At 47.4% G+C, this 18,212-nt stretch overlaps 1 protein-coding gene across 1 annotated transcript in view; it reads right to left on the bottom strand.

The window, feature by feature from the left end:
• Nucleotides 1-302: 302 nt before the first annotated feature.
• The window catches only part of GALNT14 (polypeptide N-acetylgalactosaminyltransferase 14), a 104,252-nt gene continuing 86,342 nt past the window's right edge, over nucleotides 303-18,212 (bottom strand). The window contains exons 10-15 of the mRNA XM_065631868.1: nucleotides 14,979-15,105; nucleotides 12,256-12,348; nucleotides 10,854-10,937; nucleotides 9,460-9,607; nucleotides 1,033-1,152; nucleotides 303-461 (exon numbers count right to left, since the gene is read on the bottom strand). Of these exons, the coding sequence (XP_065487940.1) occupies nucleotides 303-461; nucleotides 1,033-1,152; nucleotides 9,460-9,607; nucleotides 10,854-10,937; nucleotides 12,256-12,348; nucleotides 14,979-15,105 (731 nt within the window). The remainder of the gene's footprint in view (nucleotides 462-1,032; nucleotides 1,153-9,459; nucleotides 9,608-10,853; nucleotides 10,938-12,255; nucleotides 12,349-14,978; nucleotides 15,106-18,212) is intronic.

Below are 18,212 nucleotides of genomic sequence, written 5' to 3'. Positions count from 1 at the left end.
TCTGTAGGGCTCATCACAGGAGCCCCGGTATCCCTCTAAAACATTTGAAGTTTGGTTTTTTGCCATCCCTTCTCTTTGAATGCATGACTGCCAACAGGCCAATGCCAGTCGCGCACCTTGCAGACAACATCCGTTGTTCAACCCAGAGCGCCATGTCCTTATTTTTATCTTTTTGATTCTTCTCCTGTCCCACAATACACAAGGACCCCCAATGGCTTTGCATTTGAGCTCCATCTGGTTCATCTTGGCTACATGTAGGAACGTCTCAGTGTTGATCCCCATGGTGTAAGTCCTCCAGCAGGTCAAGACATCACCATGTCCCAGCGCTGACTCATGGCTGTGCTCTCGCAAGGGTTGATGACAAGCTCTTTGGTGCTCTCATGCGTGTCCCCAATCGTCTCAGTGTCCAAACAAAAGCGTGAAGCTATATGTTCAATGTGTGACCCAACTTTACCCCATCGCTGAGGAGAGACACACATGAGAGGAAAAACAGGGGTGAACAACCTTCCTACTCATTTTGCTTTTACTATACTGTTTCAGCATCAAGAGGACAGCCTTTGTGGCCTGATGTTGGGAAGTAGAGGGTCCCCCAGCCCACACCCAGCAGAGAACAGGCTTAGCATTTCTCCCATCAGAAGGACATTCACTTAAGCTCAGTCTCTGCCTTGCTTCAGAAATATAATATATTACTAACAGCTTTTTCCCCAGGTCACTGGTTCAAATGCCAGCTCGATGATTAACTGCAGAGAAATTTTAGCATCTGCTGGCTGACTGGCAGCCTGTGTGAACTAAATTGCCAGCTTTGGTTTGACTTCTGCAGATAAGTATCCAGATCACCACCCGCACTAATAGACATCCTTATCAACACACTCATTTAGGAGGCAAAGGGCTGAACAGGCCAGAGGCTGTACTCCCATATAGACTGTGATTCCCAGATGAAGTCAGAGCATACGGCCCATTTGATGTGCAGTAATACTAATGCTGAAAGAAAGAGAAATTCACACAAAGTGGGGGATCAATGAAAGGGCTCACCTGTTTGTTGTCACCTTCTTTGCAAGGTGACAGCAGCACCTGGGAACCGGGGAAAAGGGTGTACACAGACAAGCACAGCTGCTGCTGGCGGACTTGGTGGTTGTACGTGTATGTCCATTCCTGCAAAGAGGAAGAAAAAGAATGGAGGTGTGATGAGGGTTGATCCTTGGTATTCTTCTACCTGGAAAGCAAATACTTTGGCTTGGAACCTGTCCCCTCTAAAGCAAGCACAAACCTCATTGACTTCAAGAGTTACCAGGACAGGTCACTGGGATGTTTCAATCCTCCCCCAAACCACAGCTCTCATTGGGGGGCTGCAAGTACCAAAGAAAATGTTTACAAAAGCTGCTGGAAGAAAAATGGTTCATGATGCAAAGGATTTCATACCCAGAACTGGGCCGTGGTTGGGAGACAGGGTCATGGAAAAACAGCAAAAGAGAGGCAGAAATACTACATACAATGTGCAATCCTCTTTTTGTGAGGAAAAGCAGCAGAAATGCTTTGCAGCTGGCAGTGGGAGAGAGAAGGTGATATATCGCAGATGTTTGCTATTCATAGGATTCTGTTCCCAAATATGAAGAAAATCAGGGATAAGGCTTCCCTTTATATCAAAGGAGTGGGACCAAACCGAAGAGAAGCTAATAAATTAATGTACACTATGATTAAGTTAAAAAAGACCTACCCATCAGTAACCAATTAACATGATAAATGCTTTCTGACCACCTGCAAAATGAGGGGATATTTTTCAAGTTTTAGATTCTTCTGCATGACAAGAGGGAGATAGCAGATTGAGTAATACATTGTTGAGAAGCAGAGTGCTTATTTTATATATTTAACTAATAATTAATAGATGTATTGTAAGTAAGAAACTAAATAATTATAAGTAACATCATCAATTATTTCTTAGTATAGATGTATTGTGTGTCAAAATTTTCAAAAATTGTAATGCATATGTAACAATTATGTGAATATAAGCAACGCAAGTGCATCCAGTCTTTGGAGCACCTATGGAGGATGATCGCCAGAGCTCCCCAGCGCTGTCAGTAAAAGAATGCCGCTTAACAGTATAATTGATTCTGCTGTTAAGTTTATTTCTCCATTTCAAAACTCCAAACATTTGCTGTACTGGTTTGCTATGACCACTGTTATTCCTGTCGCATTGGGCTGTCTTGGAATTTTTTTCTCATGCCGCTTTTCATGTTCACCTGCTCTTTATCAGCTCCTCAGCCCAAGAAATAATCTTTGGGAGAGCAGAGACTTTTTGTCCTGTGTAAAGCTTACCATACAACAAGGGCTCTCTGGGATTATTCTCTTTTCCACCCCTGGATGTTTTTTCTTGGAGAAAAAGAGAAGTAGCTGATAATTTGACCAGCATTTCCAAATGTGCTGGACAAAGCATCATGCATGTCCAGATACACTGCTTATCCCAGCAGTATTTGAATTAAGTTTACTCCAATGTTTATTCCAGTTGAACATTTTCTATCGTTCACCTGTGCCCATATTACCCAAGAGCACCTCCTGAGGATCTGAGACTGCCCAGGCAAGGGATATCTCCCTGCTATTTGTGTGTGTACACAAGCAGACAAGAGCTGCTTTGGCTTACAAGAAAACACAAGCCCTGGAGAGTGACTTCTAGAACAACTTTTTTTGCTTATAACTTTGTGCAGGCATTAACTTTAAAATCAGAAAGAGCAGGGCTGGAAGGGGTTTCTGAGGGCATCTAGACAGGGTACAAAGCAGGATCGACTCCTGCTGTGTAAACGGCCCTGAGACAGCAGTCAGGTAAGCAGCAATGGGAGCAAATGGAAAGCAGGTTGCTGAGCTGAGGCAGGGCAAGTGAGCAGGACTTCAGGACAAACAGCAGGCTGGCTTCACTAGCAGAGGGCAATAACCCTGCTGAAGAGACCAAGGTCAGGGAGCAAGAGGGTTTCTGCAATAAGGCCCAAGAGCCAAGGCTAGATATGTGGAAGAAATGTTTTACAATGAGGGTGGTAAAACACTGACCTAGGTTGCCCAGAGAGGTGGTAGATGCCTCATCTCTGGAGACGTCCAAGGCCAGGCTGGACGGGGCTCTGAGCAACCTGATCTAGTTGAAGATGTCCCTGCTCATTGCAGGGGGTTGGACTAGATGAGGTTTGAAGGTCCCTTCCAACCCAAACTATTCTAAGATTCTAGGCAAATGCCTTGACAGGGTATAGGCTACGAGAACTAGGAAAGCTGATGTGCAAGAAAAGGTGCAGAGAGAAAGAAAAACAGCTCAGAGTTCAGATATGGTGGAGTCAGAGCTCCGGGAGGAGTGAAGTGAGCAGGGGTGTTGGCAATGAAGGGAAGGTGGCACTCAAACATATGGCAATTTAGGCTGGGTCTGGAAAACTGAAGGGTAAAAGGTGCTCCTCAGAGTCTGCAACCCTTTCTGGGTGCTGGAGGGGGAAGTGAAGAATGGCTGCCCTGACCTCAGAGCTGGAACCCCTGCAGCTCCCTCTGCCCTTAAATGGTGGAGGCTTTGAGTTGCATTAGCATGAGTTAGAGCAGGGAATGCTTCCCCCACTTCGGTATTTGTCACTGTCAGCAGCTCTAACTCCTCTCTCTGACTTCAAAACAGGCAGCTACAGGCATTTAATTCCTGGGAATATAAATCCCACTTCATTCAGGTTCTTAGCCAACTGGAAGGGAAAGCATGCTTTTGCATAGCAGACCCAGATCCACAAGGACTTCACACTGTGATCCTCACACCTTGTGCTTCTTACGTCTACTAGTCCCCCCACAGCTAATGGAAATCAAACCTGGCTTTCTGAACAGCCTGCCCACCAGCTTCTCAGCCAGAGCTGCCCAGGATTTCAGCATATAACAAGCGTTCGTTCTCAAAGTCGCAGCCTGCACCCAAAGGGCCTTCTAGGAACTGCTGCTTCTTTGTCAGACGGAGCAGAGTTTACCCGATCCTAAAGTGAACACGTTCCACACATCCCAACCATGCACACTGTCACTGGCTGCGTAAAGCACCAGCCTGGGAAATCATGTGTCAAATTAGTCCTGCATTTGTGAAGAACCAAGCCCTATGGAGCAAGCTCCAACACCTGTTCTTGGCACCCACACTGCTGCAAGCTGCTTTGGAAACTTGCTTTACATTTTTTAATCAATTGTTTGTCATTTTAGCTTGGGACAAGGCCTGAGCAGCACCCATGAGGCTCCTCAGCAGCAGCAAGTTAATCCTGTAACTCATATGTATCACAGAATCATAGAATGTCCTGAGTTGGAAGGGACCCACAAGGATCACCGAGTCCAACTCCTGTCCCTTCGTTGGACAACCTCAAAATTCACACAATGTGTCTGAGGGTGTTGTCCAGTCTCTTCTTGAACACTGTCAGGCTTGGGGCCGTGACACCTCCCTGGGGAGCCTGTTCCAGTGCTCCAGCACCCTCTGGGTGAAGAACCTTTTGTTATGTTGAATACGTATATGTTGAATCCCCCAGCTAACTCAGAGAGTGGGACTTTGTGACCTCTTATCCTCCTTGCATCACTGAGGCACCTCACAGAGGACTGCTCCTCCCAGAGGTTCTCCATGCTTCTTTTCCAGGCCAGGCTCTGTTCAAGCCTTCCAGATATTCACATCTTCTCAAGGCAGTACCGCCGTCTCAGCAAAGCACCGTGGGACAGAGAAGGTGGTGGTAACCATGTCTGCTAAGCTGTTGTTCGTCATAAGAAGTGAGGCCTACAGAGCTGGATACATGCCTCAGTTCGACAGCTGACATTGGATCCTCCCCTCTTGCCCCCAGGCTGTCCTGCTGCTGTTTTTATCTAAACTGACAGATTTTGACATGGCTCTTCTATTTTGGCAGAATGGCTTTTTATGGAAGCCAGTTCTGTTGAAAATGCTTTGTCCAGTTCTAATCACGTCTTGCCTCTTTTCAGCCCTAGATGAAAGCCAGAGAAAACGATGCAGAAAATGAAGAAATTTGGAGGTTGGGGGGAAAGTCACTTGAACACCAAAGAATCCACAAAAATCTTCGAGTTAAAATACAGGCAAATGGCCACGCAATTTTTTATCTTACCGCGCCTCTTTCCCGATTTGTATCAGTTGGAATGACAATTTCCGCTTTTTTTCCCCATGAGAAACTCCTCTATCTTCTAAACCCTGGCACACTAAGCACTCACGCAGCCGGCACTGCAGGAACAACAGCAGAGCTTCAAACCCCAGTGGCTGTGGTGAACAGGGCAGCCCGGGGTACTGCTAAGAAAGGAGACCTTTGAGGAGCTACCATGGCTTCAGGGCTGCAGACCAGCCTGAAGTGACGCCAGTGGGGTTGAGAGCTGACCTCTGACACTGAGGAAAAACAGACACATGAGGTGAAATTGAGACCAGGATTTCCTGCCTTTTCAAAGGCAAAGCAGCTCGTGATGAAGTAGTGATAGAGCAAGGAGGAAGAGGGTGGACAAGGTGAGCAGAGCTACCAGCTGCACACCACAATGAGCAATCCCCTTCCTCTGAAGCCTCGGATAATACTAGCCCCCATCTGAGGCTTGTGACTATTTTTCAAGGCTTTAGCATCATTTGAGCAGGCATCTGTCACTGCCAGTCAGCAACATTGTGAACTGAGGAAATTATTTTAAAATGTCATCTTCAGCTTGGTGTAGCCTGGCTAGCAGAAGGAGAAAGGCACCCCCCAGCCTAGCAAGGAGCAGCCCCATGGGAGCCCATGGTTTGACAGAGCTGTACATTCTCTGCTGCTGAGCAAGAGGTCAGCCATACCCTGAAGCTGGGGTAGCAGCTAGAGAAAAATGTTTCTAAGGAAGGCGGGAACAACCTCAGCTCTCAATTATTATCTTTTGAAAATCACAGGGAAGGATCTCCCAAGGCATGTGACTCCATGGGTCATCTAAAGGTACCAAGGTGCTTCACTTGCCAAAAGGCCCTGGGGTGCAACTAGCTCTTGCACACACCTCAGGAAAGGGAAAGCAAAGTACAAAAGGTGCCCACAGCAGCCTGAGTGCAGAGGTGGCAATGCTGCCACCAGCCCCTCTGCTCTGCCCAGCTCCCACAGCTCCAGCTGGCATACAGCTGGGGCAGGACCTGCCCATGGAGAAGAAGAACGAAGACTTTTCAGGGGAGGAAGGTCAGAAGAGAATTTTTATGGTTGTGATGTCTCAGGAGGGACACTGTCAGGTTAGTTTGGGTAGATGCTGAATGTTCTCCAAAGAAAGCGCAGATCTGGTCAGCCCACAGCGGTCCTTGAGCCAACAGGGGTAAGCTTCAATGCCACACCGGGCAGATTATCACATTGCATTTCCTTCACAATAAGAGTCAAGGATGCCACCCAAATGCAATGGCAGCCACTCAGCTCCAGAGCCCAGATATTTTGGAGTGCAGGTCCAGGAAATGTCTGCTGCAACCTTCCCACTGTTTTCTTGCTTGTCTGGGAGATGATTAACTTTAAATTCACCTTGTGGCTACTGCTTATATGTGTGTGAGTATCGATGACAAAGTGTCTTCTGCTTTTTTATCTAAGGTATGTCAGGTTTCCTGGAACTGCTAATAATTTAAATAAATCCCAGAGTCAGATGTCTATTTCAAAGCTGTATGGACTAATATCAACTGACACTTAAGTTTGGAAAACAGACAAACAAACAAACAAAAACCCCAATGACAATAAAAAAAACTACTCACACATTCATGAGATAGACCAGGACAAAATTATGACCATTTATTTTCCCTCCGATGCATTTCTCTTGTGAAAAACTACATCAATCAATTCATTTAGCAAACGAGACACCACAAGACGTAGAGTCTCCAGGCTCCGGTGGGCAGGAACGTGGGTAGAGCCCGCTGTACCCTGGGGATGGGCAGCACTGCACAAAGACCTCTGCCAGCCACTATCTCAAGAGCAGGTCCCTCTGAGAGCCACCCTGGGGAACAGCACCTGCCTCAACTGCTACCAGACCTCTTGGGGAGAGAAGGGCCAAGTAGATCCTGGGGATGAGAAGATAGAGCTCTCCCACATAATGACGAGGGGTCTTCGTGTGCCTCAGTGACCCTTTTAGTACTTCAGGATTAACACGAGACACCACCAGGGAGGGTTTGTGAGATCTGCTAGGGGTGTAAAGCCTGCCTGATTTCACTGCAGTCACTCTTCTCAATTTACCCAAACTGTGGATGTGGCCAGAGGGGTCGCAACACCCTTCTCCTGCACTACAGACACAAAAAAACTAAAATAAAGAGCAATTGATTGCCATCTGCCAGCTCCTGTTCCTCTCTCCTCAAATCATGGTGATCTATGACAGCTGAGATCTTCCCAGACCCAAACCCAGACTTCATGCATGTGATGTTGGTAAAGGGCCTGGGGAGCCTGGCAGGGAGAAAGCTACAGAAGGGAAATTGAGCAACCAAATTAATGCTACTAACACTGATAATAAAGGATCTGGATGGTCAGGATATTTCCATAGTATATACTGAATACCAGGAAAGCACAGCTTTGATTTAGCTAAGCCTGTTTTTCAAATAATGAAGCTTAAGGTAAACAAGATGTGACTTCAGTATGTTAAAAATGAAGATTAGTGCTCCATTCTGGTATATCAAATACAAAAATAAGTAGCATTCAGGACTACTGCATAATCTACCCCATGCAGCCTGGTGACTGTAACACTCATGTCATGCACAAGTTCAGGTGGCCTTATAACAGTTGTGTAATTAAAATATAAGTTTCTATCCACAATAAAAATGTAATTATCCTGTTTTCATTTGAAATATTCTCCATGGGTACAAGTAACAGAGAACTAACCTAGAAAGACAGAGAAAGATAAAAGGAAAATATTTTTCTCTATTCCTGCCTGCGTACTGAGTGTAGCTATTCAGCAATCCTTTTGTAGTACATTTTTCTGTTCCCCTGCAGAGTTACTCCTGGATGCACACAAGAAATGGAGTTGCCATCCAGTGGGAAGTGTTGACCTATTGCAAACTGCTGCAGAATCAGAATGGGAAGATGAAAAGTTAGTGGCATGAAAAATTCCAAAAATTTACTGCACAGAAATGTCAAAACAAAATGTGTTTGATGGGAATGAAACAATCCAACTTGTTGGCATGACATTCCTCATTTCAAAATATCACATCAAATTGATATTTCAGAAGGACCAATGCCACTTCATTTTGAAATGCCAGCTTGCAGTAGCATTTTCCATTCTGATTTTCCCAGATTTTTTTAAAAACATGTAACTCATTGAAAGTTGCAATTGTCACTAGAGCATTCTTCTTTCCTTCAGCAGAGTGGACCCTGCAAAACGTGATGACCTCTCATCAGCTCGCTGCTCTTGCTATTTGTATAAAAAGTCCATGCAGCAGTAGAAGAAAGAAAAAGAAGTCTAAAACCTTGAAACCAGTTAAACTGTAAGAACTGTAACTATGCAGTACTTGCAGTTATATTCACTATATTTTCTGAACTGACTAACATTCAAGCAGCCATTGTTGATTTTACCAGACTGTGAAACAGATATTATTTTCCTGACTAAAGGCAGGCATGCAACAGCATGCAAAAGAGATGCACATAATGACGTGCTTCATTTGCACATACAAATTAGGGACATTTTCAGCAGCATCTCCAGGCCAGGATTTTTGTATGTGCAGCTACCTGGTTTGAATGTGTAACCATGAGGGTTAAAGACATACAGTCAAGTGGAAGCAAGCACACCATTGCCTATTAAATTATTTCACAGCACCCCAAAGAAGTGAGTGATTGTTATCCTCCCTGTTTTATAGATGGGAACAGTGAGAGAACTTACTGACATGCCCAAAATCACAAAGGGAGCCTGAAGCAAAGGCAGGTTTTGAAGCTGTGTCTTCAGGGTCTTGCTCCAGTGACTCCACTGCAAGGGACATGTGCCTGCTCTTGGCTCTAACATTTCTTAGAAGATGCTTTTGAGAACATTGATTCATACGGCTTTTTCTCATCTCAGTGAGATTGAAAAAAAACGAGATCGAAAAAAACAAGATCATCATAATTAAGTTCTCACTAGTTTAATGGGCAATCTAATATTGCGAGAATGCAGACTAGGAAGTTATAAATACCATTGCGATTCAGTGCATTTTGAAAGAAATAAGGCTGAAAGATGAGAGGAAATTATAGTTCTCTTTGTCTTTCTCTGACCCCTGCAGATGAACGGCGCGTGGTGTTCCTAAGCAGCAGCAAGTGTTCAGTGCAGGCTACCGCAGAGATAAGCATTCCACCCCGTACTGCGGCTCCTCCACCAGTCCCTGCTGCTGCCCAGGCCCTCCACCGAGGTAAGGAGAGCTTACCAGGATTAAACTGCATCCTACCTTAAGAAAGGGGTTGGCAAAACGTGTAATCCTCCAACAGAGCTTTAGCAAACTTAGGAAATCACCTTGAAGCGGCCAGCTGCTTCTCTCCAGCCAGCATCACAGGGATAGGCAACACATCCTACCTGTGCTGTTGCTGCCGTGGTGCCTTTGCTGCTGATACATGGATTTAAGCTCAGGACAGGGAACTCCTGGTCTTCAGACTTGTGCGACTCCAGGCAGCTTTGCCTTTGCCTGATCATCCCAGTCTGATAAAGCGATTCCTCAGGAATCCTGTGGGAACAGCGTGAAAATGACATCCCTACTCCCCCAGGCACAGGGAGCACTCAAAGGGAGCCTTGGAGGGGCAAGGAGGGTGCAGTTGCACCATTTCACCTTCAGAAAATGAGAGTGGCAAATTCTATTACAACCCTGAACCACTGAGAGCAGTAGTACATGGACAGGGACACTGCAGAAGCAGCACTCAGAGATGGATGGCTGGCCTTTGTGAGAGGAAAAAATAAATGAAACTGCACAAGGCAAACAGAGGAGCAAGGAACAGACTGTGAGCAGGCTGAAGGTCAGCCTTCAGCTTGCGGGCGTGAGGAACTTTATAACAAACTGTCACAGAGCCCTGGCATTCCCTGTGAATGCTGCTATGCAATGCCAAAGCAAGAAAACAGCTATAAATCATTTTCACACTGCACTCAGCCATTGCATCAGCAAACCCCTGGAGGTACCTCCAAAATTTTTGCACCCTTTCTGAGCATGGCTCACGATAGTGACTGAGGGACTGGATATAATGTTTTCCAGAGTAATTTTGGTGACTAAAAGGCATCTGTGCAAAAGCAGCTGTGGAAGTACCTATTAAGCAAAGCATTACACAGAATCAGAGAATGTTAGGGATTGGAAGGGACCTCAAAAGATCATCTAGTCCAATCCCCCTGCCAGAGCAGGAACACCTAGGCTAGGAGTAAGGCAGAGCCACCTGAATACAGATTGTAAAATCCTGGAGTGGATGGTTTCATAACAGAGTCTTGAGTATCACAGAACAGTGTGAAAGGAGTGGCAATTTGGTGCTTTTTTTGTAAGCAAGAGTCATTCATCACCGAAACAGCCCACCAGAGGCGGTGGTGGATTTTCCATGTTGGAATACTTTTATGAAGAAAATTGGCTGTTTCCCTATACCTCCTGTCCTGCAGCGTGGGCAGGAGGACACCTGAGGAATCCCCAAGAGCTACGAGAAATAACTGGTGCTTTGCCCCTCACCAGCCTTGCAGGAAAGAGCCACAGAGTCTATAAGGTTGCTGTGAGAAAGCAGGATCACAAATGAACCACATCTCACTATGAGCAAGCTGTGTTTAAAGCCAGCACAGAATTCACTTGTACCGTTCTGTGAAGCCCAAGGGATGGGGTAGCTGTGTCTCTGGGGCAGGAGGGAGGTGTGGGGACTGGCGGGGCAGAGGAAAGCTCTGTGGGGCAGGAGGGATGGGACATCCCGCTGGCCTGTTAGAGATAGGTGGGGATGGCACATCCATACCGAAGTTCGGGATAAACATTTTCCAGGTACCACTTGAAGCTGTGGCATTTCAACCTCTTCCGCAGCTCCACTCTGCTCTGGACGCTGTGGGAATAAAACATCACAGAGATACAATGGAAATCATGAAGGTGAGACCAAATGCACCAAGAAAGGAGGCTGAGAGAAACCCAATAGATATGCACAGACAGCAAACACAAGAGCATCAGCAGCTCTATTTTCTGCTCTCTTCTACATGAGCTTGGGTGGTCATTTTGATCTCTATCTCTTTGGAGGTGTCACTTGGTAAAGAGTCATGATGACATATTGACATTTTAACAAGGAGCCTGGAGTTTGGTGGATGAAAAGGTTCATGAAAAAGTACAGTCATTTAAAAATTATTAGTAAAAAAATGTATGCTTTCTACTCTATGCAATAAGCATTAATTTAATACATTAACGTAATAGGAAATTAATATATGCTATTATAAGTTACTCTTAGTTTACAGGACTACAGAAGGCCTTGATTTCCAAGAGCACCCAAACACATCTTTATGTCAGCAGAAGTTATCACATGGTGAAATACTTCTTTCTTTCATTAGCCAGGGCAACACTTCTGCTGAGGGATCCTGCTGTAAGTGACATTTTCCAGACTCCAGCTCTTCCCTGGGCCAGCCTCCACCTGTGGAGCTGTTATGAGCAGTAGGAAGCCTCCGGTACCTTCCCTTTGCATAGTCTATCTTCTCTACACCCTCATATATTTAGCAGGACAGAGCTGTTACTTCATTTAGTGGTGACGGATGGGAAGAGCGTTAATAGAAACAGGATAGTCACCAGGACTTTAATTTATTTATCCTGGAGATTGAGCAGTAGGCCACAAGGAATTTGGGTTTGGATTTGGAACTTCCTGTGGTCCAAAGGAAACTTTCTAAGGAAAGGAAGTGTGTAAAAAAATGAGAAATTAACATAAATACTTAGAGTCCTCTTGACAGGGAGGCGTTTCTGACTGTTCACAGAATGAATGGCAAACTCCCTGCATACAAAGCACTCACTCCTTTCCAAGAAAGCCTTAGCGGGCCCAAATTTTGATGATTTTCCTGCCCCTCAGCTGCCAGCAAGACCTCTGGATTCTCCCTGCCAAACTCCACTCTGGGACCAGAAGTACTTGTACCTAACGCCAAGGGCAGGACATCAGCAGAGGGGGTTCTCCTCTGCCTCGATTCGGTTCACTCACTGGGATAAACTGGCACAGCATATAAACAAGCTGTTTATATGTTCCACTGCCGTGCTCATAGCATCTGCCTACCATTAGCATTTAATTGAGCGTTACTACAGAAACAACGCAGGCGGGTTTCCGCAGCAGGACAACATCACCGTGAGCACCCACTGCAGCAGGCAGGGCGCAGGCAGCAGAAGAAGACACTTACTTTCCATACGGCCTCCCTTGGGCTGCAGGACGAGCTGCGTAGTAGTACCGCTTGAATTCATCCATCCACACCTCTGCGGTGCGCTTGGTGTTTCTGAAGGAGGCAACAAAAGACAGGTGAAACCAAGGATGCCTCCAAGGTGACATTTTCTAAAATGCATTGACTAATCCATCCTGCTCTCCTCCCACCCTCAACTTGGTCTTTGGCTTCACCCAAACCACCTTTGAGCCAGCCCACCCCTCACTACTAGAGAAGGTACTCATCCTCCCCATTACTCCAGGGACCAAACACAACAGGCCAAAGCTTGGGTGAAGAATTCACAATTTCAAACTCAGCCGGATGCTTTGCATCCACTAGACTCAGAACCAAAGCTTCTCTTAAGCATCATCTTCCAGGGAGGCATGCCTGGGGTTTTATTTAGTGTCTGGGATGAAGCTCTGAAAAGCGGTGCAAAATTCACCAAAGACTGAAGGCAAGTATTTCCTCTGCATCAATCCTATATGGACTCTGCTGCTTTGCACCCCTGGGTTTAACTGAGGGAAATCTCAGGATTCAAAGCTTAAGAGAAATCATCCTGGCCACAGTGCTGTAGCACAGATGTTGGTCTTCCACATCAGCCAGGTGTCTGCAGAAGGTTTATAAACCTCAGGAAATCTTCTGTTGACTTCAGATGGCTCTAACTCTCCTTACAAATGGTTTTGTTGCTCCATGCCTGACTCCCTGTCCCTGCCCGGGTCAGAGGAGTCCTCCAAACTCCTGCTCTACATCCAGCCAGTGCCATCATTGCTACCACACCACTAGGCTGCAGGGGCCACGGGGCAGGCTCTGATCCAGCCAAGTCCCATGAGGCCAGAAAAGGAGATAGTCTGTACATGAAGCCAGCACAACATTGGAGTTTTAGCTGCCTCTCGCACCGAAGTGGAGGCTGTGTGGGAAAAAAAATCAATATCTGGCAGAAAGGCAGAGATATTTTTTGATAACATCTCTGTTTAAACAGAGGTACCACATAGCATCAGGTTGCCAGAAGCTGCTTCTCCTCTCAGTCTGTATACTGTAACATTAGGCTTAAGGCTGATAGATACCATAAAGTTAATAAAATCCCAGCTCCTAATGCCTACGGATATGCTTCTCCAGACCACTTTTCAGTCCCTTGCTGATTCATGGTCCTTTTTCCTCTCTAAGGGCACTGCAACAGTCTTAGTGCTCCGGCTCAAGAGATGCCTAAGTCACAGTGTCTACATCTGTAGCTAACCTTCCCCAAGGTGCAGAGTTTTACTGTCTGGCTTCCTGATCTCACGTCAGTTTAGAAGAAAAACGAGGATAAATTCCAAGGCTCACACATAGGTGTTAATTCAGGCCTCTCCACCGTCCCTGTGTGCCTGTGCCTGGGGTGCAGCCAGAAGAACCGTACCCGTTCAAGCTCCCCTTGCTACTCCTGCAGGTGATGGAACGCAGACACTGCCTTTTTACTGAGGTTTGCAGCAAGCCCAACAGCGGAGATTTTGCCACATGCCAGCCTCTTCTGTAGAAGTCTTATTTCACTACTAAAAGCAAGAGGCCTCCTTGTGACTTTCGGATTTGTGCGCTCCTCCTTGATGTCCCACGTCCCTCACGGCTGTCTTTTTGAAGCAAAGTGATGAAGCCACCTCGGATCGCCCAGCTGACAAGTCCCCTTCCTGCCCCACAGGCTGCATGTCTGGAAATCACATATTCGGTATAACTGAGGGGTGTAATTTGCACCCCCTCAGTTCACTGTCAGATGCAAAGTATGGGGAAGCTGCAGGGAGCCCAGGTCAGTGGTAACCCCGCTGCAGGTGGCCGGGTCTTTACAAATACTGTCGGCCATTTATAACACTGGGGAATCCATGCTAAAAGGGATGCCTGGTGTGTAAACACATACAAATGCAGTTTAGCTGAGAAACAACCCTGCATTAAGTAAAGCGCCCCCGTGTTTGTCATTTGCTTAATGGACAACCTTCAGCCTCATGACCTAAAAGAGGAGGAAATCCTCCCCGCCTTCACTAACTGCTCCCATCACCTTTCCCATGCTGATTCCCGCTTCTGGACTGCCCTTTCCAGGTTCTTGGCCCATTTCAGCCAGGCATTTCAGTACGTGATTCAATCTCTGCTCTTGCATGAGAGGACAGGTCCCCTCCAGCTGGGACACCCTGGCAGTTCCTCTGGTGTCCCCACCAGCGAGGTGCAGCCCATCACTGCCTCTGCTCAAGAGGCAGCACCAGCCCAGAGGTGCAGCCGCCCGCTCCGGGATGCTGCTCAGCTCCCCTCTCGCACAGGCATCGGGAACCAAATTTTCTGGTTCAGCTGAGCCACACTCAGCCCTCAGCTAAGGTCGCTGGGTACTGACAGACATTGCTGCTATAGCCTGATTTCAGGTCATTATAAATTTGTTCTGAGGACCTTAGGGTCTAAACCATTTGCTGCTATGGTAGCTAGAGCTCATGAAGATGCTGGGACCATCCTTTCACTTCCATGCTGACGAAAGGCACTGTCTAAGTGCCCTATTTCTGTCATATTCTCAACACTGTAGAAATCCTAAGGGAGAGCCGTACTGGCTCAATTTTCTTTGGCTCAGGAGATTCCTGCCCAGGGATATTTCAAAGTTTTCCAAACAAACTTTCCTCCCCATCTTCTCAGCTCTCCCCTCCCTGCAAGGCAGCACCTAATTCCATCTCCCAAAAACTAAGCAAGCACAAACCACCTACTTTATGTATGTATTGGCATTTCCCTCTGGAAAGACATACGGATGTTTCTTCCGGAAGACATGTCCAACACGGCTGCAGGGGATGATTTCCAGGCTCCCTCCACACATCCACACACGGAAAGAGATTTCTACAAGAGAAGCAGCTTCAGCATTTTGTCTCTTTCTGTCCTAGAGCAGGCTGGATCCTGGTGTTACCTCTCACTTTATGCTCTGCCACATTAAACTGGGGTAAATCAATTACCAGAGAGGCTTTCTTAGGCACAACTCCTTTAAAAGCACATTTCAAAGCTTCTTGCAATCTGTTCGAAGTCAGGGCACTTGAAACCTGCCTATAGCACAGCAGGTGCTATCACAATGGCAAGAGCGAAACGGTAAGTAGGTCCCTTTTCATGCAGCCCCACTTACATTGCAGAATCATCTTGCCAGTTTTGTGCTCCCGTAATTACATCTGCGCTGCCTGTTTCAGAATCACGTCCCTCCAAAGGGCTGTTGGGTTCACCAGGAGAGGCCATGAATTCTGTTTATTAATGACTACAACCATCGTTATCTTTGTAAATTCACCACTGATTCTGCAAAGTGAACAGAGAGCTGTGCATCCATCACCCGTCCCAAAATGGACAGAAGCCTACCCTGCCCAGCACATACTCCGGGATACGAGTGCCAACACTGTGGTCCAACAAGGCACACACCTTTACACAAGCAAAAGTCACTGATCGGAGGGATTTTCCCAAAAAAATCATGATAAGTTGTTAGTATGGTAAATATCTCCCAGTTGACCCAGGCTGCTCTCTGGCTGGTCCACAGGGCCCTTCTGGAGGAAATGAGCTTGTGGCTCAATTGACACCAGAAGTGACAGGGCTCTTGGCAGGGAGCTGGATGAAATTCTAGCTGGCAAGGTAGGACAGGAGAGCAGAATGGCTGATCTAATGGGCCCATCTGGTCCTAACGCCTGTGAAGCTATGAATATGCAGCTATATTGTCAGAAAGTCATGCTTAGACAGAACCAGCATGGAAAAGAAATGAAATTAAAAGGAAAAGGCTTCTACAGTTCTCTGCATCCTATTTGATCATCTGTTGACAGTATAGAGCTACATATAGCATGTATTTCCTCCAAAACTAAAACCTCCTTTTTCACTCCCCACCACTTTTAACTACAGAAGTCAGACAGGAGTCCACCCATCACCTTTTCCAGCTCGTGCATCTGGCAGTCCCCTCACATATGCCAGCACAAGGATGACTTGTCCCCAGGTTGGATGTTGGCAGGACAAGTGCCTGTGGCAGGACGGCCACTTGGGCAGTATGGACAAGAATCCTTGTGCTCCGCTGCCAGCCCACAAAGCTGCCATCCCTCCGAAAACAACTCACAGCTTCAAGGAGCACAGGAGGATTGGAGCCTGGACCTCTAAAGTCATCTACTCTTTGCACACATGGCTCAGCCACGAGGTGCACATTGCTGTAGAGGTGGGAGCCACCTTCACATCACTCCCACCCCCGCTCCCAGCACGCCTGCCTGCTCTGAGCTGATGGAAACGGGAGGCTGGCACAGCCACAAAGCACTCACGCCTTGATGCCCAGGTCCAAAATTCAAGGCTTGAGCCCATCCCCAACAGCTGCCCCTGGCAGCAGAGGCCAGCGACGGCTGTCATGGGAAAGCACAGCGGGGATTTTTTTTTTTTTCCAGAATTCCCCTCCCCTTCCCCTCACTGCTGTGTTTACAGGCAAGAGCTGCAACAGCAGCTGAAGCTTCACCACTTTCACTGGCGCTGGGTATTAACAGGCCAATAAAACATGCCCTTGTGCCTTGTCCTGCTGCTATATTGGGAGCAACCTTAATTCACAGCTGTGGGGAAATGAGATTACAGCAGGATGCGGCTGCTCCAAGCTGCTGTGCTCAGTTCCCCTCACACGTGGCTGTTGCTCTCATTTGCCTGAGTGTCCCAGCACTGGCAACACCACCAGCACTGCTGTGTATGTCAGAAAGGCACCAGATCAAGGGGGACAATCAGCCGAGCAGCTGTGAACCACAACGTGGCTGCTGCATCGTGCCTTCACCTCCTCTGGTCCCTCTGGTCAGTCTGAGAGAAGAGCAGCTCCCTGAAGCACTGCAAGGGAAAGACTGTTCAGTCCTCACCTGCTCTTAATTTAAAGCCTAATGAAGAGGTGGGGTGAGGTGATCTCGAAGTGGAATGAGAACACAGTGCTGGGGAGGCAGGAGATGGTGAGGAGTCTGAGCTCTGTGCTTCAGACTCATTGCACCCTGCAGACCCTGCTCCACTCCCACCAGAAGCAATTAAAGCACAGGTTTTGGCAGGTAGGGGTAACCCACGGAGCCATCTGTGGCACCTAACAAACAAGGCCTCCAGACAGGCAGCCAAGAGATAAATGCCTTGAGAAGAGGTAAACTGAGGCACCAGTGAAGGCACAGCATGGGGCCAGCTCAGAGGAGCAAGAACCAGCCGTGCATTTCACCTGACCTGTGAGGAATGTCTGCAGAGCGGGTGGCCCCTCCGAGCGACCCCCAGGAGAGACGCAAGCAGTACGTGTTGGGGTGCACTGGACTTGGCCTTAGCTTGGCAAAATAACTTCAGCACTTCTTGCTGGCCTGCAAGTCCTTCTGCCATTACTCATCAATTCACCTACAGGGGATTAAGTGAATTTAAGAAGTAAAACATCCACAATGTCCTCCTTCAAACACGCTAGCTTTTGTTTTGCCTGAAGCCTCCAGCCCCCTCTGGCTGCCCAGTGAATAACATAAAAGGCAGCAGTGACGCTCCCCAGGACCAGAGTCCTGCATGCCCTCAGGACTCAGCTACCAGAAAAAACACAGTTCACTGCAAGTACCCAAAACGAGTAGCCAGTCAGTCAGCTCCTGCCCTCTGTCACCTGCCCAGAAGTGACCGGGGCCAGCAGGGTCGCAGCTGCCCTTGCCTGTGTGCAAAGGAGTGGTGGGGCACGCTGCCCTCGACTGCTGTGTCTGCAGGAGACGCAGCTTTGAGCTGGGCACATTTCTGCTCTCAGGACAATGGGCAAGATGAGACCTGCCCCGCTGCTATGCAGACCTGCACTTTTTTGTTGTAGTGTTAACCTGACCAGTTCCCTTTGCCATGCCGGTGCCCCAAGGCAGCGTTACATCCCACAGCACAGCCAGCACACATTTGGTTGGGACCAGACTCCCAAGGCACAGCACCAGTAAGGGAAACCTTACACTCCAAAGGGCATCTTGGGCTGCATCAGA

Source organism: Caloenas nicobarica, chromosome 3 (genome assembly GCF_036013445.1).
Source record: "Caloenas nicobarica isolate bCalNic1 chromosome 3, bCalNic1.hap1, whole genome shotgun sequence".
Taxonomy (NCBI): Eukaryota; Metazoa; Chordata; class Aves; order Columbiformes; family Columbidae; genus Caloenas; species Caloenas nicobarica.
This window is presented reverse-complemented; position numbering and strand designations above follow the sequence as displayed.